Here is a 26,013-nt window from a genome sequence, read left to right on the forward strand (position 1 = left end):
CAGTCTAAAAGGTCTGAAGCTCAGCTTATCAAGGCCCCTCACACTTTGCTTTCCTATGAACCAGAACATGGTTGTGATTACTCATCAGAGAGGAGCTTGGGGTGGTATCTGAGGGATTGCTTCCCTGTCTGGCCTGGAATATGGAGACAATGGTGCTGATTCTGGGGGCTGGGATAATAATTTGATACTTTCCTTTCTCACAGTTGTTTCCTCTCTTTGCTCCTGGTGGCTGCTGTGGTTTGGAAGATCAAACAAAGTTGTTGGGCCTCCAGGCGCAGAGAGGTAAGCCTCAGTGGATAAAGATTAATAAATCCTTGTAAGAGCTTTTCCTTTCTACACATTTCTCTTAAGCAAGTCAGCATTAGCTATTCAGTGATCATTGATGGCCATATTCACGGATGCCAGTAGACTTCAGTTACTGCTACATAAAGTGTCATTAATTCTGCCCCACATGGTCTCAGCTTTCTAAAAGGAAACTATATTGACTTAAACAGGTGCCAATTTTACCCATCCTACCAGCACCCTGGTCCTGGAGATCTAAGAATTTCTCATATTTCAAGGAAAGATAAATGAGTATCTAATTAAATTTTGGCTTGAATTTTATTTTTTTATGAATCTTGATTTATTTCCAGAGCTCCTTTACAAAAGTAAGAAGTCAAATATTTACAGTAGACAAATCAAATAAATACACTTGGTTAAAATTACAACATAAGAACTTTGTTTATTGCAACTTTCACTTGTTAATACTCTGCCTTCTGGTCATCAGGTCTATTGCATTGTTGCTAATAAAAATGCACTGAGACCTTGCCTTACATGTGCTTTGTTTTCTGTATTTACTAGTGCCTTTTTCTATATAAAAATTGATCTATAATAAAGATTTGGAAGAGAATGGGAATATCTAAAACCAAAATTCACAAGCACTCAGCACTGATCATAGAACGTTAGTGTCTGTAATGGGGTAGAGATAGGTTCCAGAATATGGGCTTCTTCCTGGGGGCATGACACCTTTTCTGACCCATGTAAAGGTGATTTATCATAGAAGTAAATGTTACATCCTCTTTATTATTTTAAAAATCAGTGGGTAACATATTCAGATGATTCTTTAATAGCTCTGTTACTAGGGTATTTTAAAATCCCAATGAATTGTATACAATGTTCTGAAAAAATACAAGTCATCCAAATGGAATAAGAAAAAAGTGAGAGCCACAATAAACTAATAACCAGGGAAGAAGGAATTGAAAACTTGTCAAAATATTACTCTCTCCACAAAGGTCATTAGACCCAGGGAGTTTCTATTTTAAGATGAGTTCATGGAGATAATATTCTGTTCCTCCTTGGATACTTATGAGAATTATTTTCAAAACATATAAACTGTTCCAGAGCAAAGGATATGATGGGAAGTTTTAAGAGTCCTAAATCATCCTTGGCCAGGTAGCTCAGTCAGGTAGAGTATTGTCCTGATACACCAAGGTTGTAGGTCAATTCCTGGTCAAGGGCAGATACCTGAGTTGCAGGTTTGATCCCCACCCTGGTTGGTGCATGGGGGAGGCAACCATCCATGTGTCTCTCTCACATTGATGTTTCTCTCTCTGTCTCTCCCCCTCCCTTCCACTCTTTTTAAAAATCAATGGAAAACGTCCTCAGGTGAGGATTAACAGGAAAAAAAATTAAATAAATAAATATAAGATAGGGCTATATAATTTATGTATTTTACAGAGGTATTGTGACATTATATCTATACTAAAGTATATATATCTAACTGATAAGGATTTTTTTCTATAATATAATGACAGTACTGTTACCACATCCAACAGGATTTAGTAATTCCTAATGTTAACTAGTACATGGTCTCTGTCCAACTTTCCCTGACTATTTTGAAAATATTTGGGGTTTGATGTGTTTGAATCAGGGAGGATGGGATGTTTTTAATATGTAGTATTCTCTAATAAAATCCCCTCAGTACTCATTGCAGTAATACTTACTGTTTTACTCATCAGCAACTTCTGCGAGAGATGCAGCAGATGGCCAGTCGTCCCTTTGCCTCTGTAAATGTTGCCTTGGAAACAGATGAAGAGCCTCCTGATCTTATTGGGGGGACTATAAAGGTGAGAATGTGATTACAAAGTCCCTATAACTTAATTTGTCAAAATTCATGCTTCTGAGTCGGGGAAACCAGCGAGAGAAAGAACTTTGTGTTGCCTCTTGTTTTCCTCTCTCTTCCTTTTTTACAATAAGCCAGCACACCAAAGTTGTATTCTTTTGCTTTTGTTTTCCAGTCTTTGATTCATGTCGCTAAGCAGTCTCATGTTTAAGGGATTTTAAAATATAAATGATTTGTCTGATATTCTATGGCATAATATTTTAAAACTTGAAAAAAGCTAAATTGAACCATTGTTCTTTATAAGTATTTGGAGGGCTTTGTTTTTAAAGGGACAGAATCATAATTCACTATGAATTCTGTGTAAAGTAAATATTTCTGACTCCTCCCCCAAAAACTGATGAGGAAAGTAAAAGAAATCTCTTTTAACAAAATAATGGAATATTTCAGATACATTAGTAAACAGCCATATGTCCTGCATAAAACATACTATTAAAGCATGACTGAATTCACAGGAAGTAGGTAATATTTTCAGGGACCATTCTCCTTTTCCTTTTCCAAGAAGAATAAGTCATGAACCAAAACCAGAACCTAAGTGATTCCCACGGACAAGAGAGACACATTTCATGAATAAGAGTCAGCAGGTAGATTTAGACAGGACTTCAAATGTTTGAATTGATATCTAAAGGACATAGTATAGCTATGTATGAAATGTTTAAAGAAATAAAAGATGGAATCGTAACAATGAGGAAGCTGTGAGAGTCAAGAATGGCCAAGCAGATCTGAAAAACAACGAAATGTAACTGTTAGAAATGGAAAGTATAGTAGTAGAAATTTTTGAAATAACTTAGTTTACATATCAAATAGCACATCAGACACAAATGAGGACAGAGCTTTTGAACTGGAAGATGAATCTGAAGAAATTACATAGAATGTAGAACAGGAGACAAGGAAATGGAAAATATGACAGATAATAAGAATATGGGGGACAGAATGAAAAGATCTAACATATATATTATCAGAGTCCCAAAACAAATGAATGGAGGGAAGCAAAAGTCAAAGAGATAATAACAGAATTTTCCAGAATGATAGAAGTCATGAATATACAGATTTCAGAAGCAAAATGCATCACAAGAAGGATTAAGGAAAGAAAGCAAAGGGAAAGCAGAAGAGAGAAAATAGTACAATTGTATTTATCATACTGGAACTATAGAACTCCAAAGACAAAGAGAACATTTTTTTAGAGAACATCTTTAAATCAGCCAGAGCAAAAATAGATCACTACAATGTGGAGAAAATTGGAACTCTTGTGCACTGTTGGGGATGTAAAAATGATGCAGCCACTGTGAAAACAGTATTGATCCTATATAATGAAGAGGCAATATGCAAATTGACCATCACACCCTCACAAGATGGCTGCCTATGACCAGGTCGGTAGGGGGGTTAGTAAGGGACGACCAAACGACTGAACAAGCAGGCTGTGTGGGGCGACCAGGCCGGCAGGGGGGCGCAGTTAGGGGTGGCCAGGCAGGCAGGTGAGCAATTAGGAGCCAGTGGTCCAGGATTGTGAGAAGGGATGTCCAACTGCCAGTTTAGGCCTGATCCCCAGGATCGGGCCTAAACTGGCAATCGGACATCCCCCGAGGGGTCCCAGATTGGAGATGGTGCAGGCTGGGCTGAGGGGACACATCTCCCCCGCCCCCTACATGAATTTCGTGCACCGGGCCTCTAGTTTTTTATAAAATAAAATAGAACTATCATATGATCGAGCAATTCCACTTCTAGGTATATACCCAAAAAGAATTGAAAGCAGGGTCACAAATATATATTTGTATACCCATGTTCATAGAACCATTATTCACAGTAGCTAAAAGATAAAGACAACCCAAATGTCCATTAACAGGTGAATGGATAAACAGAACATGGTATATACATGCAATGGAATATTATTCAGCCTTGAAAAAGAGAAATTCTGACATATGCTACAACATAGGTGAACCTTCAGGGCATTATGCTAAGTGAAATAAGCTAGTCACAAAAGACAAATAGTGTATGAGTCCACTTGTATGAAGTACCTCAAGTAGTCAAATTCATAGAGACAGAAAGTAGAATGGTGGTTGTCAGGGCCTGGGATGGGAGGAGGGGTGAGGAGTTACTGTGTAATGTTTACAGATTTTCAGTTTTACAAGATGAAAACAAGCCCTAACCGGTTTGGCTCACTGTATAGAGCATCGGCCTATAGACTGAAGGGTCCCAGGTTTGATTCCAGTCAAGGGTATGTACCTTGGTTGTGGGCATATCCCCAGTAGGAGGTGTGCAGGAGGCAGCTAATCGATGTTTCTCTCCCATTAATGTTTCTAACTCTCTATCCCTCTCCCTTCCTCTCTGTAAAAAATCAATAAAATATATATTTTTTAAAACATGATGAAAACAGGTCTGGAGATGGTTGATGGTGATGGTTGCACAACAATAGGAATGTACTTAATATCACTGAATTGTACAACTAAAAATAGTTAAGATGGTAAATGTTATGTTATGTGTATTTTACTGCATTAACAAAGAAATGGAAAAACAAGAAAATATCACCTACAAAGGAGTGACAGCATGACAGCTGACTTCTCATTGGTAGCACCTGAAGCCAGAAGAGAGTGGAAGAATATAGTCAAAGTACTGAAAGAGAACTGCCAACCTAGAATAGCATGGCCAGAAACTATGTTCCAAGAACAGGGATAAATTGAAGATACTTTCTGACTAGAAGAAAAACTGAGAATTTGCCCCCAGCAGACAGACCTGTACAGAAAAAATGTCTAAAGGATATGCTAGAAATAAGGAAAATTACCCCAGGAGGATAGAATAATAAGGAATAGCAAGTAAATAAAAGGGTAAGCATGTGCATAAATCTAAGCAAACATTGTCCTGATGAAATAGTAATAATTGGTGGGATTAAAAAGAATAGACAAACCTAAAGTACTGAACAAAACCATATGTCATATGTTGGCAGCATATAACACAGTTGGTTAATTCTTAGAACACTTTCTTAACTTTCCTTTCAGGATACCACTCACTCACCCTATGGCTGTTTTTGCTTGTTGTTCTTTATTCAACCCTCTTCATCTCCCCAACACCTTTTCACAGTGATGTACATCAGGCTCAGTCTTTGGGTCTCTTCTCATATCTTTTACACTTACTCCTTTGGTGGTTGTCTTAGTCTGTGCTGCTATAACAAAATGCCAGAGACTGGGTGGCTTATAAATAACAGAAATTTATTTCTCACAGTTCTGGAGACTGGAAGTCCAGATCAAGGTGCTGGAAGATTCACTGTCTTCTGAAAGCCCACTTTCTAGTACATAGATGGCACCTACTAGCTGAAACCTTTACATGGTAGAAGGGATGAGGGAGCTCTCTGGGGTCTCTTTTCTAAGGGCACTAATTCCATTAATGATAAATATGTCCTCATGACCTAATTATCTCCCAAAGTTCCCATTTCAAAATACCATCACATTGGGCATTACAATTGAACATGAATTTTGGGAGTATGCAAACATTCAGACCATAGCCATGATCTTATCCATCATGGATTTAAACACTAAGAGCTCTCCCCTCTCCCCTCACCTCTCTCTCATGAACCTCCAAACTCATGTTTCATATTGCTTACTCAGTGTCCCCACGTGGATGTCTTAACAGGTATCTCAAATTTAACACGTCTAAAACTGAACTGTATATAGTGTTTCCCACACCTGCTCCTCTGGTATATCTTCCTGAACTCAGGACACATCGCCTCCATCATTCTATTTGCTCAGACCAAAACTCATGGAATCATCCTTGACTCATCCTCACTCTCATTCTCATTGGACAGCCAGTTTGTCAGCAGGTCTTTTTGGCTTTATCTTTAAAAATATTCCCTGACCACTGTGTACTTCTCCACCACTGTGACCTACCACCTTGGTCTAGGCCATTGTCATCTCGCACCTGGATTATTGTAATTGCTCATAACTGGTTTCACCATCCAGTCATTTCCCCGTGCCACAGCCAGGGCGGTTCTGGAAATTATTTTCTTCAGCCAAACTGAAGAGATTGCTGACATGTTTGGGAGTATGGTGGGCAGGGTTCTACAGATGGCCCCAAGATTCCTGTCTCGTGGTTAGTTAGTCAAACTCTAGGGACTTATATGAAGGGATTTTGCAGAAGTAATGAAAGTCCCAAGGTAATTGACCTTAAGCTATGGGGAAAGTTTTCTCTGGCTGGTGGCACAGAGAGAGCATGGTAAGGACTTGATGGATCATCACTGGTTTGAAGCTGGAAGAGGCCCATGAGCAGGAATGCAAGCAGACTCCAAGAGAAGAGAGTGGCCCTGGCTGACAGCTAGCAAGGAAGTGAGGACCTCAGGCCTATAGCCGAAAGGAGCTGGACTCTGCCAGCAACCTGAATGAGTTTTGAAGCAGATTCTGCCCCAGAGCCTGAGATAAGAGTAGAGTCCAGCTGATACTTGACTTCCTCCTTGTGAAGATAAGAGCTGAGACTCTTGTCAGATAAAAGCTAAGAATTTTCCAGAACTGATGGAAGACACGGATAGTCCTCTATCCCTAAGCAGAAAACCCTACAGAGCTTGTCTGGACTTCTGACTTACAAAACGGAGATAATAGATGTGTTGTTTTAAGTTAATAATGTGTTACACACCACTAATACAGAGGGCATCTTTACAAAATCACATTTGAAGGCTGCAGAGCTAAAGCATGAGAAACACCACTCTAGCTAGTTCTTTTTCTTCACCAGGCTGTTCCCAAACCCATTGCCCTGGAGCCATGTTTTTACTACAAAGCTGCTGTCCTCTCTGCGTTTGTGAGGCTCCCTCGAGGCCTTGGTGGAATCCCTCCTCCTGGGCAGTCCGGTGAGTAGACCAGAGGGTCAGTGAGGGACCCTTCCCTTTTATAGAGAACTGGGTATGAAAGTGAATAGTTCCTGCCTCATGTCGTTATGAGGATTCGGTGAGGTAACTCCATTGTCACTGGATTTCCTTCACTCTCTTTCCTGCGGTCCTTTCCAGGGGAAAGTCCAGAACTCCCCTCACTGCGCCAGCTTCCCAGTGATACTGATGCTTCCTACCACACCTTCCTTTGCCTACAGTGTGTCTGGCCTCCTCTGGCTTTGCTGCTCCTTTCCTGTCTCTCCTTCCTCTGCCCCTAAATGTAGGCATTCTTCTTCTTCCTCCATTCTTACTCTCTTAGTCATCTTACCTACTCTCGTGGCTCCTCCAAGCTGGTGATTTTCAAATTGGTATTTCCAGAACTATTGCATTTCATTTGCTTTTTCACTGTGTTTTATACATTTTAATTGATTTATTTTAGAGAGAGGAATATCATTTTGTTGTTCAAAAATTTTTATGCATTCATTGGTTGCTTCATGTATGTGCCCTGACCAGGGATCAAACGTACAACCTTTGTGTATCAGGATGACACTCTAACCAACTAAGCTACCTGGCCAGGGCATTTTTCACTCTGTTTTAAATATAAGGCACAAACAGCAATTATAACAATTTAAAGGAAGTTTCTGAAAACTTATAGAGTTCTCCTCTCCAACACCCATTAATTTTCACTGTTCTGTTGTTTCCTTCCAGCAATTTAGTTGAAATGTTTGTGTCATTCTTATTTTATTCTTTTTTTCATATAACTTTCATAAACATTTTAATAGCTTACTACATAATCTTTTACCAATCTCTTTTATACTATTCCATCAAATACATGGATCATAATTTAGATAAACATTTTCTTATTATTGAACATGAAGGAAAGAAGGAGTATAGTTTTGAAGTATCTTGATTAACCATGCATTACTTTGGAGGGATGCCTCAGACAATATGAATGTTTTAGACAACTTTCAGTTGAGATGATTCTTGGGGTCAGGGTTGCCTCAGCCAAAATAAAGCCTATGAGGAAAGTGTGAGCAGACTACTTGCCCAGGTCCTGAGCTCCACACCCCGAGCATAACCAGAAGAGCCTCCCGCTCAGCTTTCATATAGTCTGCGTCTAGGGTGTCCTCAAGAAAGGAGGCCTCTAGGCATGGCCAGGCCAGGGTTTCTGCCTTCACTTCCTAGGGAACAGCTTGATTTGCCCTCACCTGGGGATTTTTGTGAGTTGAGCCCCTAACTTGCCCATGTTGAGGGCAGGATGACCGTTGACCTGAAGACGCTGGGGCTGTGTCTTCTGCCACCACATTGAACAGTTCTCCCTGATGGCAAGGTGCTGGCTAGTGTGGGGAGGAGATGACAGACTGCAGCCTTTTCTGCCCCAAACTCTTCCTGATGTGCCCCACACCCCCCTGAACTCCTGATGAAGGCCCACCCACTGCTTGAGACCCCATTCATTCTCTACCCCCCATTTTAGAGGGTGTCCACTGGACGCCCAGAGCACCTGGCTCTGCCTTTGGTATAGCAGTTGTTACTGGGTTCTCCACTGAATTCCAGGCACTAAACCTGGCACTTAAAAACCACCCCCTCGCGTTTCCCCCCATTTTGTAGGCTCAGTGAGGTGAAGCGACAAGTCTGCCAGCATGGCTCCTGAGGGCTCAGCCCAGCTCTGACCTGGGCTGGCCTTTTCCCAGATGAAATCAGTTAAAAGTTACAAGCCAAAAAGGAGACTGGAACCACCAGGTTCTAAAGCAGAGTGGGGTGGTGATGAGCAAGCAGCATTCTAAGGATACTTCAGTTCACTCATTGACTCCTCATACAAGCCCTGTGTTATTACTCGCCATTTTACAAAGAAAGAAATAGAGGCACAGGGAGATTAAAGAACCTTACTTATTCCAGAGTCTGTCCTAACCCGTGTTGTGGTATAGATATAAAAATCACTAGTGCTGGCCCGGCTCGTGTGGCTCGGTTGAGTGTTGTCCCATGTACCAAGAGGTCGCTGGTTCGATTCCCAGTCAGGTACATGCCCAGGTTGTGGGCTCGATCCCCAGTAGGGTGTTTGCAGGAAGCAGCCAATCTGTTTCTCTCTCATAGATGTATTTTATCTCTCCCTTCCTCTCTCTCTAAATTCAATAAAACATATTTTAAAAAATCACTAGTGCTGGCTGGGCCATGTGGAATGAATCTGAATTACATTGTAAAGAATGCTGCTTGCCCCGCCGGTGTGGCTCAGTGGTTGGGCGTCGACCTATGAGCCAGGAAGTCACTGTTTGATTTCCGGTTGGGACACATGCCCAGGTTACTGGTTCAATCCCCAGTGTGGGGCGTGCAGGAGACAGCCAATCAATGACTCTCTCTCATTATTGATGTTTCTATCTCTCTCTCCCTCTCCCTTCCTCTCTGAAATCAATAAAAACATATTTTTAAAAAAGAGTGCTGCTTTTCCTTGGCCTCCCTTTGGAGGCCAGCAGGAGAAATTCAGTGCTTAGAGTATGTCTGCAATCATACTAAATGCTCCCACCACCAAGCAGAGCACTTGGCTTGACTGATCTGAAAAGCAGGCTATACCTTTTTGTGTAACTAGGGAGGGGCAAAGAATATGTATTTGTATTTGTATAACTAAACCCTGAAAGAATATATGCAAACTAATGAAAGCAGTTTCTCAGCTGGCGAGGGGACGGGTGGAGGAAAGGGCAGAGTGCAAGTAAGACTTCCCTACATACTTTATTGCTTTGTTTATTGCACTGTGGGAATGTAAACAGATTTTTTAAATTTATTTTTGAAAATAAAGGCAAGCTGCTCCTTAACATGTGTTCCCTCTGTGGGTTCTTACAAGGTCTCGCAGTAGCCAGCGCCCTGGTGGACATTTCTCAGCACCTGCCAATGCTGTACAAAGAGAAGCTAGGAGCACTGAGAAACCGGAAGCAGCAGCCCCCTGCGCAGCCTGGGACCTGCATTTGATGCTGGGGCCAGGGAATCTTTGTGAGTGAGCAAATGGAGGCGAGTGGCGTGCTGGAGTCTGCAGGGAGGGAGCAGGCAGGAGACGCTGTGCTGAGTGGAGCAGGCAAAAAACTGGAAACCCTCCGACTGGAAACATCGACTCATCTGCATGTTCACAAGCTTTCTTTGACAGTTTCTCCCATCTGTGCTCCAGCATTTAACCTTTTATTTTTGCATAGGGAATAATTGATTTACTTACAGGTCCAGGGATGATCCAGATGTTCCTGGAGGAGGCCAGTGTGGAGCCAGTGAGAGAGCTAGAAATGATACTCAGGTTTACTTGTGGGAAACTGGTCTTGGGACTGTCTCAACTGCAAAAAAACAAAGATGTAGTGTTTACAAGTAAACGTGTGTCATCAGTCGTTCTGGAACAAGGTCTTTTCAAAACTAGTTAGATGAATGAACTTGTCATCTGAAACATACTATCTTTTTTAAAAGATGTGCTATTTATTCTTGCACATTTTAGGCAGATAACTCTCTTCCAGGGAGCTTTTTTTCTAGTTGAGAACTAATGTCACTTTTGAATCATATTAAACTGAGATAGAAGGGGGCTATTTTAAATGTCAAGGTCAGCAGTGTTACTTAGAATGTAAACTGGTGTGATAGGTAGTTTTCTATAGCAACTTGGTTAATTTAGGTCTTAATCCATTTGAAATTCCTCTCTCTCTCTCTCTCTCAACACACACACACACACACACACACTAAGTGCCTAGACTTTAAATAGATCTAGCAGTTGGAAAGTTAGTAAGCTTAAGTTTTTACATAATTGCATTCCTACATTCTTACAGAATTTAAATAGTCCCATTGGCAATCTGCTTTTTTTCTAAAATGTACTTTGCAGCCAGGAAAGAATTCTCACCCCAAACAACCTTTATCCCAGCAGCAAGGACTGAGAGGAGAGCGGAAATGACCTAACTAAAAGCTCCTGTTGTTACTGTTGACATAAGGACACTAGGCGCGATCCCCATGTGTCCCCTGCCCCCAGGTCACTCGGCCTGGCGTTTGCTTCAGCCTTTCTGGCCTCCTGGTCCCACAGAAGAAGGGACTTCCTCGTGGTACATGTCTCCCTGAGCAGAAAAGAGCATGACAGCACCTGTTAAAGAGCAACTCTGTTCCTGGAGCCTGCGCCGAGCTGCAGGCTGCGGTGGGATCGCACGCCAGGGGAAGAACCTCCTTCCCCCAGCAGGGGCTGGGCTCTTCATGCCTCCTCCCCAGGCCCAGGTGGTGGCCATGGGGAAGGCAGTGAACACTCACAGGATGAAAAGCACATGGAAAAAAAGGACGAGGGAAAACTACGCCAAATGGAAAGTGACCAAATGTAAGCGGGGTAGGGGCAGACCCGGCTTTTCTCCCAGGGCACTGCCTGGGCATCGTGCTGTCCACCCGTGGTGCTCTGTTCTCTGGCATTATGCAGCAGCCTCCCAAGACCTCTCCTGCTTCAGAGCCTGGGGATGGGCCCCTACACAACAATGCTCAAGTTTGTGAATTTGGATAAATAAATAGTCAAAAGAGCAAAAACTGCGGCATTTCACCTTTAAATGCAGTGCCTAGAGAGGGAGTATTATCTCTTTCCCAGTACCGACCCACTCGGTGAAGAATGGCCTGGGAAGATGTTTTCAAAGAAGCTGAACCATAAAATACTGTCTGGTGCACAAAACACCTCTACTCTGAGACTTGCCTCTAAAAAGCTGTGTTTTCACATCACTGTTAAAGAGCAGGTGGTTCTAGAAAAAACCTCTGAACTCCCCACATTGCTACTCCAGGTCACCGCACCCACAGGGAGCCTGCCGTGAGTGGCCCTTCACCTCTGTGACTGGCCAAGAGGGAGGCACTGCAGAGGATCCTACCACAAAGGACATCCTTGTTTACTCTAAGGACCCCATGTGCCCTTGGCCAGAGAAGTCCCTTCCACACAGTAGTCCCATGTCTTGAAAGAACATGCACCGGTCCCACAGCCACTTGGTTTTATTTATTTTTTCCTATAAGATAATGTTCTGTTTTAAAACAGAAGAAAAGAGCAAATGAAGTGTAATTCTGCTCCCACAGTGGAGAAGCAGCTGAACCCACTGCTTCTCTTTTGCAGCCCATAGCAAGTGGCTTCCTCCAGGCTCGGCCAGAGGAAGGGGGTGGCAGGAGAAAAGGCACTCGCTTAGAGCCAGTTACCAAGAGGGCATCACCTGGAACTTCAGAGATGTCTGCGTGTCACAGGAGAGCCTGTACATAAATTAAAGTAGTCATGACAACCTTGATATTGCACTTGTACATAACTATACAGTAGTCCAGAATGTTCAGACATTCAGAGTGTACATAAAACAGAAAAATATCTAAATGTATTTTATTAAATTTACGGCATCTGAGTTTCACCCAATGTGTTTTTGTGCCATATACTGGATATCCAAGTTCAGAGAAGTCCTCTTGTTAGTCCTGAAGCACTGATAACAAAGCCAGAGAGTGCACCCCCATCATGCTGATGTGCTCAATGTTTAAATGCGTCTGGTACCAATCGGATGACCCTGAGAACCCGGGTCATCTGTCAGTACACAGATGAAAGCTGGCAGTGAGTTCATTTAAACAGCAGTACGTGAGGAGACTCGAAGGCCGTGGGAATCTCTCTGTCGCTATTGTTGGCTCTGCAAGTGCATCGTGAATCAGTCTGTCAGCTTCTGGGTGCTGTGGGTGGCCAGAACAGCCAGTTTCATCATGAGAAATGTTTCTCAAAGTCTTTAAGTTCAAAGATTATACCTGTAGAATCAGATTTTCTGAAAAGGGGTTTTCCAGGCTGCATTTTGTTGTGGTCTTGTCTAAATTTTTAGTGATCATTTCCAAGGACCATAATTTACTGTACTGGAAACTGTAGGTGGAAGTGGGGTAGTTTGTTGATACATAGCTCCTGCTTCCCCATGGAGAACCGCACACACCCTGACCTCCTGCCCTCTCCTACTCCCTTATACACACAGCTTAGGAAGAAGTCTGTGCTTCTCTCTGAGGATCGCCTCCAAAAGGTGGGAGGAGGTGTGGAGAGAAGGCAACTCCTACTTTCCCGGGCTACCCCAGAGGAAAAGCAGCTCGGGATCGAAGACTGGCAGCAAAAGGGAAACATGGGAATATCTGTGGTGAGGCCTGAGGTGCAAGATTAGAGACACCAGAAAATCTGGTTAAATGAAGAGACCAGAGCACTATCAGAAAAAGACATTTTACCTTCAGTGCAAGTCTTACTCCTTCAACTTAGGGAGTGCATTTGGGTAGGGGTGGGAATGATTCATGTCCTTGAGGGGGGTTGCCCTTGTCATGAACACCTCCGATCCTTCCGTTTAATTCATCCAGTCAACGAATATTCACTAAGCACTTACTAACAACCTAAGCTAATGCAAGGGCAGTGACTGCGATGAAAAAGCAGCTCCAGAATTATAACAGAATCCAGTTCCCAAACCCATCATCCAGGAGATCTTTCCTTAGGGATTCTGTGAGAATTGGCCATCCTGAGAACAGACCCAGGAAGACAGAAGGGCTGTCCTCGGCTGTGCACCAGCTCTCAGTCCGAAATGTTTACCCAGTGTACCAAACTCGGCCTCAGAAGTCATGGTGATGGTTTGTAGATAGCCAGGCCCACCAGGAGACATGTCCCTGAGTGGTTCAAACTAATAAACACCCTTGCCTGCAGGGAAACAATCTGGAGAGCAGACGAAAACTGGCGCCTTCTCTTTTAAAGGCAATAATGGAAGTGACTTCCAGTAACTGAATTTGGGCACAAAACATTCTGAACACTAGTGAAGCCTGTTTCATTGAACTAATTCTGGCTTTGAAAATGTTTTGTTCTATAGTTATTTACATTTTTGTTTGTTTGGATTCAAGCTTAGTTTGTTAATATGTATAATTTAGCATCTATTGCACTCATGTAAATATGGAGTAAGTATTGTAAACTATTTCATTGCTGAGGATTGTGGGTACTATACATACATTTAAGGACTGCAATTTTTTGGTATTTTTTGTATTGTAAAATAACAGCTAATTTAAGCGAGAACAAGAGAATTAAGGGAGGTCTGCATTTTAAACACAAATGTGAAGAACTTGTATATAAACAAAAGTAAATACTATACTACAAACTTCCTTCTGAAATAAAAGTAGATCTGGTAAAAATGTGGGATTTTATTCTGTCTTTAACTTTTATTTTGTTTCATTGTTTTTACAATTTGGTCATTAGAGCCTTAAGGGAAAAAAATTTTTAATGGTTCCCAAATTTCAAGCTGCCTCAGAGGAAGCACTTGGCAGTTGAAGATGAAGGTGTCAAACCAGCAGGTGGGCACCTCCGATGCCTCTGAAGGAACTTCCTAATGTCCCACTGTACCTGGTGCCCTTGAAATGAGAATGGAGACTGGTGTGCAGAGCGGTCCACACTGATGCTGGGCCTGCCAGCTGCCCATGGTCTCAGCTTTTCGTCTCCTCATGGACTCCTGAATGTCTCTCTAGGTTTTTCAAACTTCTAAATCTCAGGTATGCTGATAGGTTTCGTCCCTCATGGCCCCAGCATCATCATTGGTCTTCAGTTTTTGATGAAGTTATCGAAAGTATCGTCTGTGTGCCTTCTGCATGTCCAGCCCCACTTTATGCAGCTCCTGCCCTCAGAAATGGGGTTAGAAGTACATTTTGTTGCCCTGGTGCAGAGCGCAAAAAGCCCACAGGATGAGATGAGGCTCGGGAGAGTTGAGGACATCTGAGAAAGCGGCGCCAGGAAGGACGGTGGTTCATACAGGGTAGGGTGGGCGAGGCCCAAGGTCTAGGAGTTGGAAGGGGCTGGAGGAGCCTGGGCCAGGGAGGAAAACCTTTGGACTGGTGGTTGCTACCACCAGTTGGGGAGGACATTGAAACTCTTCTGAGAGCCGTCAAGTGTTCCTGACAGGATAAAAACCTGTGCTGTAGTAGTAGTGTGGCAGAGACAGCTGTGTGTTCACCAAACCTGTTGAATTTCACCTTTGGACACCCAGATCAATTAGGTTGGTGCCATAAACAGCCGTGGCCAAAGAACTGTCGGAAGAAGTGATCCATACAAGTTCCAAACTTGGCACATACCCTGCTCCTACGTGGGACTCCCTGGGGCTCAGGTGTCGAAGATGTTGGGGGGAATTGGGTCCCTGAGTCACCACTTAGAGGCAGGTCACCTGGGCAGCAAGAACAGTGTGCTGGTCTTTGCATCACTAGAAAGCAAACTTGAACTCCCCTGACCCACTGAGATCTGAGGCTTTATCGCAACAGGTAGCTTTTCTTACTCTCGCCAATACACAAATTGGTACCTTGAAGTGGAAGGTAACTGTAAGCAAAACCTCAAACTCATGGCATTGGTTTGGTTAGAAGCCAGGTGGCAGGCAAGCAGATGCAGCGGGCAGCACAGCTGGGGATCCCTCTCAGGCAGTGGCAGACCATCTGGTAAGGCTGTTATGTTTGATAACTTGGAAAGCAAATGATGTGTCCTCTGATTTTTTTTAGCTCGTGGGGGAAAAAGTTGGGGGGAAAAAACAGAACATAGTATGTGTTGGTTGTTATTGGCTGCTTTTGGCAAGGCATCACGAGAGAGCTGAGTTCCAGAATTAGTTTACAAAGAAGAAGGGAAAGGGCTGGAGAATCCTGAAAGCTAGAGTATTGGAAAAGCCAACTCGTCTTGCTTCTAGTCTCCAAACAGTAAGAGGCACCTGTGAACAACAATGACCCGGTGACATTTAGTGACTCTGCTTCCAGGTGAGAATCAAGTGCAGAATGTGGTCTTCCCGCTGGAGCCTCATAACTCCAAGGCCATCGTCTTGAAGAGGCATCTGGATAAGGAAGCAAAGAAATAAAGCCAACCTCAGAACTGTGTCCAGGAAACAACCAGGGATGTTGTCACTGACACGACCTGTGCTGGAAAATAGAAAATAAAAAGCATAGGTTTTTGAGGGAATTGAGTTGCCAGAGAAACCATTAGCCTGACCTTTACAAAGGAAAACCACCAACCAACCCTGTGACTATTGAGGAAGCATAATTAGAACCATCTGCAGGCAGGAGATGGCTGTGAAAGCTGTTTGAGGGCACAACCCAAGGCCACCTCAGATGTGGCCCAGAGAGCAGATTTGGGCCTGGGCAGAAAACTCCCCCACCCCAAGGCAGAGCCTAGCAGGATTTTAAAATCCCCATAGGCCAGTGACTGCTGTGTGTCTGCCATGTTCATCCTTCCTGTATAGGCAGGTCATGAGGGTGTCCTGCCTGGCCAGGCATTATGTAGGGACCAGGGATCTCACAGTGAATAAAACAGACAAAAATCCCTGCCGTCATAGAGTTTACAATGTAGTGGGGGAGACATAATGAGTAAAATGTCAGATGGTTAGTTCTATGAAGAAAGGTAAAAATAGGGTAGGTAGAAAGTGCTGGGGGCAAGCTACTTTACATGGTGGTGCTGAGGAGGGACAGTTGTGATGTGACAGCTGAGCAGAGAGCTAAACAAAGGATGGAGCTGGTGTGGAGGCCCAGAGGTGGCAGTGTGCCTAGTGGGTAAAAGCAAAGTGGGCTATCACAGCAGTGGTAGGAGTTGGGGCAGGCAGGTCCTGTGGGGCAATGGTTTTCAACTGGCACAACGTTGCCCTCCAGAGGACATTTTGGAAACAGGTGGAGGCGATTGGGATTATTGCTATGATTTAGTGGGTGGGTCAGAAGGTGGTCATGCTGTGGCATGCAGGACTGTCCTACCCAACAAGGAATTGACCCACATCCCACTTGATTTTCAGACGTCTTGCTGGATATTTGTGTATGTGAGAAAGTCAATTTCTAATTATTTTTTCTGTAGAATCCAACCCTATATAAACACAAAGTATTTGAGAGCTGGTTTAATATACAGTCAATTTTCCAGATATGCAACTATTATATCAATCAAGGGAAGACCAAACTTTGTTTTCTTCATAACATTAGCAAGACTGAGTCATCATTTTGGAAAATTCTATCACCAACAGCAATGTCATTCTGGTAACTGAGTCCTCAGTCCCACACACTTGTGTGGGTTGCATCTGAACAGACACCCTACAGCCCTGAATTACTGGCTGTGGAACATGCCTGGCAAGAAATTCTCTTCTGACTTGTGTCCCCAGCTCGAGGGACTAGACCAGACGATCCCAGCGAATGTACGAAGAGTGCCGAACAGGGGGCAGGGGCTCGGCCCCGCGGCCAGGCCCATTCGCACACCAGGACTTCCCTCGTTTGCTCAACCCTGGTCCCTTGAGGCTCATTTTGTAAGGTTGTTTGTGTATTTTTCTGCTGTGTGTGTACTTACCATAATTTTCCTCTCTGTATCTTCTGGCTTGGACTGGAGGCGCCTTTGGGTAGAGTGACATGTCCCTGGCAGGACAATTTCCCGAGATATCCTTCAACTTCGGCCTTCCCTGCAGCCCAGCGAGGCGGGGCCATGTCTCTGCCTCCCTTCACATGCGTGCCAGACTCACTAGCACATTTTTGTCCAGGTCGGGGGTGTCTCCTGAAGCCCTGCAAAGGCGTGACCTCCTGCTTCTCTGGAAGTTTCACTGCTAATATCCACTCTTCCTGTAACAGTGAGCTGGTTCTGTGAGACTGGCCCAGCTTCTCTGAGTTGGGGAAGGTGGGGGAAGGGCAGTGAGCAGTTTCCACATCAACCTGTGCCCTAGACAGCAGGCTCCAAGCCAGAGTGGGCATTCATGAACTGTGAAGTTTCCACCAATAAATCAAGAGAAGCTTCTAGCACCTGCCTTTCTGCCTCACTCCCCTGCCCCCAGCCACCTGCAGCTAGCTAACAGAGACCCAGTCACAGGGATGAGGCCAGGGCCAGGGCCAGTCTCCTGGAGTGCACGTTAGAGAGTGACAACAAGCAGGCTACCTCATCAGACACAGAGACGGACACCCAGATGTGGACAAGCTTGGCAGGACCCCTCCCTGGTTGTGGGGGCCACAGCTGGACTCAGTCTTGAGATGTTTGGCCAGACTTAACACCATGTATGAGCCAGGACCTTTGTAGGCAGAAGTGACAGAAACCAGACTCTGACAGCCTTACACAACTCCATTAATGTACCTGGGGCTGCTATGACAAATTATCCAAACTTGCTGGTTTTAAACAACAGAAATTTACCCTCACGGTTCCAGAAGCCAGATGTCTGGAATCAGGGTGTGGCAGGGCTACTGTCCCTCCAGAGGCTCTGGAGAATTCAGTCCTGGCTGCTTCTAGCTTCTGGTGGCTGCCAGCATTCCCTGGCTTGTGGATACATCACTCCCATCTCTGCCTGTGTCTCATTTCCCTCTGCCTCTCTTACATAAGGATTTAGGGCCCCCTTGAATAATCCAGAATAAGTGCGCCTCGCAGGATACTTAATTTAATCACATCTTTTGCCATATAAGGTAATATTCACTCTTTTGCCTACATATAAGGTAACATTCACAGGTTCCATGGCTTAGGATGTAGATATATCTTTGGGGCCACCATTCAGCCCACTACAGCAACAAAACCTTCAGAAAGTTGACTGCCCAGGAGTGGCAAGACAGTGCCTTTCACAGACCAAAACACCTGTCCCTTCTTTTGGCTTCTCTCTGCAGAGCTGGCTGGGTCCATGCTCCAGAGAGCCTCAGGCCACCCACACAAAATGTTCACTCTGGGGGAAAACAGAACCAGGCAATGGGGCCCAGGGACCTTTCATTTCCCCCCTGCGCCCAATAAGGAAGCCTCTTTTTCATTGTGCATTGTCTGATGTTAGAGGCTCCGCTTGGGTACGCCTGAGTTTGTCTGCTTGGAGATTAGTACTGAAGGAAGACAGCCAGCTGCCGTGGAACAGATGTGCAATTTTCAACTAGGTCCCACTCACTTTTATCTTCCCAACATTTTGAAAAGGTACATGCCTATGTTTTACTCCAATTATCTGAGTAAAACATGGAGTTAAGAGAGCTTAACATATCCTCACGTAAGGCAAGTTATTTAGCAGATACTTAATTCTATGTTTGGGCCACCATGCAATCATGGTGAGCAGGACAAGGTGATGCTTTCATTTCCCCATCCTGCTCCCATTCCCCCCACCACCAACAACACACACAGCATCTCCCCAGCCCACTCCTAGGTGTCCCCTCCCATGCAGATGTAGGTAGCTGAGAACATTCCTCCTTCTTCATAAAGTGAAAACAGGTTGGACTCTCACTTGGCCCAATACCTTTCCTTTTTTCCACTGGAAAACTGCCCTCCCATTCCATGTGATCTCAGTGGGATAATGTCACTCTCCAGGCCACTGGAAGAGGCTTATAACCCATGCTGGGGCCACCAAGTCCTGCCTGGGACAGTCCGTGAATGCTGGGAAAGAGAGGTGCCTTTCTCTGCTGAGAATGCTACAAGGAGGGATCATAGATGGGAGGCTGCTGGTGGCATTCTTACCTGCCCTGCGGTGAGAGCCTGCCTGGCAGCAGAGGGGAGCCAAACACAGGCCAGCAGGGACAACATCATTTGAACCCCTGGAGACAGCTGTGCCTGAAACTCAGATGGTTGAGTCCGGTGCCCAAGCCAGTTGGATTTGTGATTGGTTTCAATGAGGAGAGTCCTGGTTGAAGCTGGGAGGCTGGTTGACAGCTGCCTCACAGGGCGTCTGTAGGTTTGCTGCGAGTTGCTAAGTACACAGTATCAGACCCGGTGGCTCTTTTTCTGGTTAGGACAGCCCCAGGCCTGGGCTTTGGTGTGGTCTGTACCTCCTAACCCGTGTCTTGAGTCAGGTTCTCCAGAAGCTGAGCCCAAGGTAGGAACTCTCAGGCCCCGATTTATTGGAGGAATTACCCTCAGGGAAACTCCTAAGTGAAGGAGGCAGGAGTGGGCAGGAGAAGGAGCTAGCTCGGATGTGGTCTCAGCTGGGATCTGGCATGGAGCTCTGGAGCAAGACTGGTGCACAGAATTATCCCACCTGAGGCAAGCAGGCTAGGCCTCGATACCCCTGCCTCAGCTAGTCATTGGCTGCAGTCCGTGTCGGCATTTCTTTTAGAGGAGGGGGCAGCTGTGAGCTGTGTTTGCAGCCATTCCCAGCAGCTTGGGGATGGGTTGCACTGGCCAGAGGAGTCTTGGAGCAAAGCAACAACAGCCATGTCCACTTCCACCAGATTCATGGCCCCTGGCAAGCCTCAACCAGGTTTGAGAAGAGCAGCCTGGAGACATAGGATCCCTTCACTCATCAGGAGTCTCCATGATTTTGAGGAAGGAGGAGGTGGGCAGAAAGCTTAGTATCTGTCCCCCATTGTTCTGCCCTCTCCTCCCCAAACTCTTTTGCAGAATTGAAATTTAACACAATGCCCTTGGCTTCATTGGGTCCACACTGGCCACACACACAGAATGTTCACAAAAATGTTTCCCTGAGGGTAATTTTATGATAAATTTCCCTCAGCTCCAGGAAAGGGTTTGAATCTCTGCAGAAAGAATATGCAGGAATAAAAAACAAAACCCTCATCACCCCTTCTTTCAAGTGTCTGTCAGGGCTGGGCTCTGTAAACGCTGAGGTGGGGCTCCTCTAAGTGAGCATGGTAGGTGGTCCCAGGGCTCCCAAACACCTCAGAGGTGGGACTGTGTCAACCAGGTAGGGCCTAGGTTTGGCTGCCAATAACAGAAGCCTAGGGAGAAATTGCCTTAAACAAATTAGAGGTGTCATTTTTCTCATGCACTGAAAAGTCCAGAGGGAAGCCGGCTGGAATTGGTGCAGTGGCTCAATTTTCAAGATGGTGCCCTTATCCCTGACACTGCCACCAAGGTCTGGGCAAGAAGAGGAGAGGGTTGAGGCTAGAGACTCAAGGGGCCAGTCAGCAGCCTCATCTGTGAATTCCATTCATTGGCCAGAACTATGTCACATGACTACCCCTAGCTGCAAGGGAGGCTGGGAAATGTAGTTTATTTATCTGAGTACTAGCAGAGAAGTAAAAAAAATAGATAAAAGCAACCAAAATCCCTGCCACTAGAACCTGGCAGTAGATTCAGTTCAGGTGAGGAGACAGAGCCCAGAAAAGTTCTAAAGCCATCTGAGGTCATCTAGGCCAGGGGTCGGCAAACTTATTAGTCAACAGAGCCAAATATCAACAGTACAACGATTGAAATTTCTTTTGAGAGCCAAATTTTTTAAACTTAAATTTCTTCTAACACCACTTCTTCAAAATAGACTCGCCCAGGCCGTGGTATTTTGTGGAAAAGCCACACTCGGGGTCAAAGAGCTGCATGTGGCTCGTGAGCCGCAGTTTGCCGACCACAGATCTAGGCCATCAGAAACACACCCTGTGGCTAACCATAGGTCCCAGGACACAGATCACATGAAAGAAAGGCCGGTCTCAGTGTACATGGATTTATTGAGCTGTGGATACCATTCCTAGTGCTGGGATAAACCATGGGGGTAGGTGGCCACATGGCCAGTGCAATGCAGGGAACTGGATTCTCACCTACTCAAGGTGGTACCCACCAAGCAACATATCACTCTGTCATGGGACGTTTGTCATGGGACACAGGTGATTATCATTATGGGTGGAACATAACTGGGAAGGGGCCATGAAAAGCTGCAGTGTTAGAGGGGGGTTTGCCTATAAATCTGTTCAGATTACTCTTTAAGGTATAATCCGCTTGGGGGTTGATAAAATCTCCTATAATTCTTGGCGTTTGATTGGTCTCTCACCTTCTCTAGGTTATCTTGGGGCCTGGTGAGGCCTTGGCTACACAGGTGACCCCCTCTCATGCCTACCCTTTGGGAAACCCCAACTGTTCCAGGTCTGTGGAGAAAGAGACCTACAATCAAGAAACCTACTGAAAGGAAAACCATGAGCTTTGCAATTAGGCCTGTAGCCTATATGCCTCACTCCAGGGGACAAGAACACAGGATGTCCCGACCTGCAGAGGGCAGCGGGGCAAGAGCACTGGGGCCAGCTTGGGGCGGGAGGGTAAACCAGTCCCTTTTCAGTGGGGCAGCAGGCCACAGAGGTGGCCATGTACCTCGGGCAGGGTGAGATTGTTGGCTGTGCTGTTCAAGGTCTGCTGTCCTAGTCAGAGCAGAGTCTGGAAAGCCAGGACAGGGAGATGGAGAGCAGGGAGCACCCCTTCAGGGGCCCATCTGTGGAGGATACCTTGGAGGGTGGGAGCAGAGTGTGGGCTTGAGGCAGAAGCCTAGCCCTGCTCTTTGTGTCCACCCCCATCCCAGGTCATTCATGTCCATCTAGGCCCAACTGGCATGGAAGAATGGAAGAAACAGTGCAGGGGGTGCCAGGTCACCATCCCCTACCTGCACCTACCTGCAGGAGGCTGTGCTCAAGGTCCTGGCTGGAGTCTGGATGGTCCTGCAGGACTGGGGGCTGCCAGCTGTCAAAGGCCTGTATAGCGCCATCTACAGAGGGAGGGATCAGGGTGGGCTTGGCTGGGAAACCCTAGCACAGGGGACAGCTCCTTGGGGACAAACTGAGAAACCCCTGGCGACCTTCGTGGCCTCTCCCTACGAACAGATGGAAGATAGAATGTCTGCAAGGACTGGCTTCTGGAATGGAAGGTGCAGGGTAAGGAATAACAAAGTAAGGACAACTGTGCTATGAGTGCCTCACAAACCTTGTAGTTTTTCATCCTCACTGGGGAGGGTGACAGTTATCATCCTTATTTTACAGATGGACACAAAATGGCTTAGAGGAGGGCTTCAAACGCAGGCCCCCTAACTCTCAGACTGGGCAGGGAACCACCAAGCTACTCAGAGGAAGGCAAGACCATCAATGAAAGGAGTTGGCAGTGCCTCTGGGATGGAACTGCTTCAGAAGTGGCAGAAGCAGGAATCTCAACTAGTTCCATTCCAGGTCCTCTCCCGCCCGCAGGGGCACCAGCCTACACACCCCTAGGAACCTACTTTGGTCTTTGATTCCCTAAGGGCAGGACGACAGCAGAGGGAGGACGGGGCCTACCTGGCTGCCACAGAAAGCCTCACTTTCCTCACCTCTTAAATAGGCTCCCGCCGCCAGGCGACTAGGTAGAGAGCAGTAAGGGCCAAGCGTACTCCCCCGCCGCCCTGCCCCGGCCCCTCACCCAAGCAGCGGTTCCCGGTAAAGAGCTCCCGGAAGGCTTCGCACTCCTCTCGTCGATTTCCGCTGGCTCCGCAGTCGCACCAGGGCGCCACGCGCGCGCTCCCGTTGTCCACGTAGTTGGGGGTGACTGCGGTGCCTGCGGGGACCCCGAGAGCGCAGTAATCGGTTCACCCAGGTGGAGGAAGCCCGGAAGAGCCCCGCCAGTGCCCGGGCCCCCGCATTTCGTACCTACGAGGCCCGCGTAGGCGCGCAGACAGCGGGAGGCCTGATCTTGCGGGCAGCCGTCGGGGGCACTGGGGGCGGGCGCGCAGGAGGCCTGGAAGGCCAGGAGGCGGGGTCTGCGCGGTGCGAGGGAAAGCCGTGAGCGAATGGGCGGCCCGCCCCGCCAGCCCCGCCCCCTCCTTGCCCCGCCCGCGACCGCACCTGCAGACCCCGCTGTGCTCGCAGGTGTCTAAGGGCGCGAGGCAGGAGGGCGGCGCCTGGCCAGGCCGGGAGAAGGCGCAGGCGGGCACGAAGGTCTGGCGCCGGCGCTCGGCGCACACGGGGTCCACACACGGGCAGAAGAGCAGCGCGTGCGTGAGCGCGGGTGGTCCGCGGGCGAAGAAGCGGCGCAAGGCGCGGCGGCAGCGGGCGCGGGGACAAACCCCGCCCGCGCCTCCACCGAGGCACTGCGCCACGTACTCCGTGCGTAGCTGCTGACACCGCGCGTCCGCCGTGCACGCCTCGGCCGCGTCCACGCATCGGTTCCGTGCGGCCGAGCTCGTAGACCCTAGTGGAGGGGCGGGCAGACTGCAGTCAGTCCTCGGTGCGGCCCACAGGCCCCTCTGAGATGCGCTCAAAACCCGAGAGGAACAGAGTGTGGCCTGAAGGTGTGAACCACCAGCGCTGAACGGCCTTCCGTCGCGGGGATGAGCGGCGGGCCCGGGGGATTCCTGCAACACATCAGGGATGGATGGGGCGCACCGAGGCTCCCCTAGAGGCTGAGGCCCATCCTCTCCAGGCACCACCCCTCTCCCAAAACGGTCCCACCCATCCAAAGAGGGATCCCCGAGTCTCCTCCCACTCTCATGAGACTCCCCTGACGCGGGAAACAAAGCTTCTGGGGACTGGTTAATGGAGACTTATCAGAAATTGCCTTGAGGACAGTGGATACTCCTCATCCTCACTCTGGCACGCTGAGCTTTCTTCTTTCTCCTCCTTCTCTCTCCCCCCTCCCGTTTAGAGACCCTTCAAATGGGTCCATAGATTTCTGGTTCTCCCTCTTTTCTGACCTCTTGCACCTCCACTGGCCCCTGCCACTGGAGTCATCCCCCTCCACTCCCTTCTGGTGCTCCCTTCTGGCCGGTCTAACCCATGTTGCCCCATCTGGACTCTGGCTTCCTCCTGGTTCCTCCACCCTCTACCAGCTAGGCGCAAAAGGGATTCTCAGAAGGGCTCTGGGCACTGGACAGTAGCTGCTAAGGTATGAATCTGAGAGAAGTCCTTCAGGGCAGGCCACAGGGCTCTATCCTGAGCCACAGGGCCAGAGAGTGCCCCTGGCACAACCAGCACACACCAGGCGTTGGTTGGGCAGAGGGTGTGCTCTGGGCAGATGTGCTGCAGGCCACATCGAAATCCAGCCCAGCCAGTATCTCCAGAGGTTGAGACTTGGCAGCCTCTTCCTAGAACCTAGGTCACCAAACCAGGATCCCTCTGCCCCTCATGTTCTCAGAGCCCCTACAAGCTGGCAGGACAACTCCCAGCCTGGCCCCACCCCATCTCACTGTGTATGTGTGGAGGGGGGTTTCCTGCTTCAGGGCTTGGAGCAGGGCCCCTCTCTGGCATTGGCCACCTCTTTTGGGTGCCCTGGTGATTCTTGCAGTGGCTTCAGTGCCCTCCTCTCTGCTGGAAGGACAGACAGACACTCAGGACTTGGAACGGGTATGTAAGTGGAAAGGTTTGGCAGGAGAGGGGTGGGCCCTTCCTCTCTTCTCCCCTTCTCCTCCAGGACACAGCTCAGCAGGCAAACTTTGCCCTTCTCTCCCAGCAAAGCCCCTCCTGTTCCCAGGACTCAGCCAGATACAACAGTACCCGTGTCTGTCCCCTCAAGTCTTGGTTCCACCTCTGCTCATTTGCTTACCTGTTTCCCTCGTGAGGAACACCCTTACCTCATCATCACCCTCAAAACAGCACATCTCAGCTCCAAGATCTCCTCTGCCTTGAACCTCTGCCTGATTTCATTCTCCCCATCCCACCCAGTATGACCCCCTCCACGGTGCTTCAGGTGGGAAAGAGACAGTCTAAGCAGGTGGAACAGCAGAGGAGTGGCGTGGAGACACTGAAGATGCCGGGCAAGAAATCATATGAAACTCCAAGACTGAAGGTGGAGGGCTGAGGCTGGAGGAAGGGTAAGAAAGGTGGATGAGGGGAGGCAATAGGAAAAGGAAGTTCCTGGGGCACGGTGAGGCTTGGGAAAGGGCGGGGGGGGGGGGGGCGCTGACCCAAAGGCAGGAGGCAGGATGAGCAGAGCCCTGTGAGCAAACTGCCAGGTGTCCCTGCACCCCAAGCACAGGTCTCTCGCTGGCGACACTTCCTGCCTTCCAGCTTTTCCTGGCATCACCCTCTTGTCCCCGAGAATCTGGGATAGAGAGGCCCGAGTTCAGGGGTCCTGAGGAAGAGGCGGCCACTCACTCAGAAGCAGCTGTAGCAGCAGCAGCAGCAGCAACAGCCCGGGCCCCAAGTAGCAGGCCATGCCGGCCTGCAGAGTAGAGGACAGCGCTAGGCAGAACCCCAGTGGACAGGTGCCTTCTTCCCAGCCCTGCCAGAGCTGAATTGGGTAGAAACCCAGACGCTGTGCTGACATGAGCACTCCTGCCACTGGGAGGAGCCTTTGCATGACTCCCTCCCCCACTGAGTCCCCGCCCTAAGCTTTGCCTCAGGTAGATCCAGGAGCCACTGAATCTAGAGCCTGAATGTCTAGATGGACCCCACAGCACCC

At 47.4% G+C, this 26,013-nt stretch overlaps 2 protein-coding genes across 3 annotated transcripts in view; one reads left to right on the plus strand and one right to left on the minus strand.

The window, feature by feature from the left end:
• Positions 1 to 14,143, plus strand: part of ATRN (attractin) — a 166,821-nt gene extending 152,678 nt beyond the window's left edge. Inside the window, exons 26-30 of one of the 2 annotated variants that reach the window (XM_080685822.1) lie at positions 204 to 282; positions 1,998 to 2,105; positions 6,872 to 6,986; positions 9,838 to 9,983; positions 12,959 to 14,143. In XM_080685822.1, coding sequence (XP_080541948.1) covers positions 204 to 282; positions 1,998 to 2,105; positions 6,872 to 6,986; positions 9,838 to 9,962 — 427 coding nt within the window. In that variant the 3' untranslated portion in view covers positions 9,963 to 9,983; positions 12,959 to 14,143. Of the gene's footprint in view, positions 1 to 203; positions 283 to 1,997; positions 2,106 to 6,871; positions 6,991 to 9,837; positions 10,128 to 12,958 lie in introns of those variants that run through there. The other variant, XM_080685823.1, reaches the window with a different exon arrangement.
• GFRA4 (GDNF family receptor alpha 4) lies at positions 14,142 to 25,767 on the minus strand (the record flags this gene model as incomplete). Its single annotated transcript, XM_080684909.1, has 6 exons — positions 14,142 to 15,805; positions 22,266 to 22,357; positions 23,038 to 23,172; positions 23,265 to 23,374; positions 23,460 to 23,805; positions 25,707 to 25,767. 6 exons carry the CDS (start codon positions 25,765 to 25,767, stop codon positions 15,713 to 15,715), a joined length of 837 nt encoding a protein of 278 aa, XP_080541035.1. The 3' UTR covers positions 14,142 to 15,712.
• Positions 25,768 to 26,013: the final 246 nt, after the last annotated feature.

Source organism: Plecotus auritus (genome assembly GCF_963455305.1).
Source record: "Plecotus auritus genome assembly, chromosome: 8".
Taxonomy (NCBI): Eukaryota; Metazoa; Chordata; class Mammalia; order Chiroptera; family Vespertilionidae; genus Plecotus; species Plecotus auritus.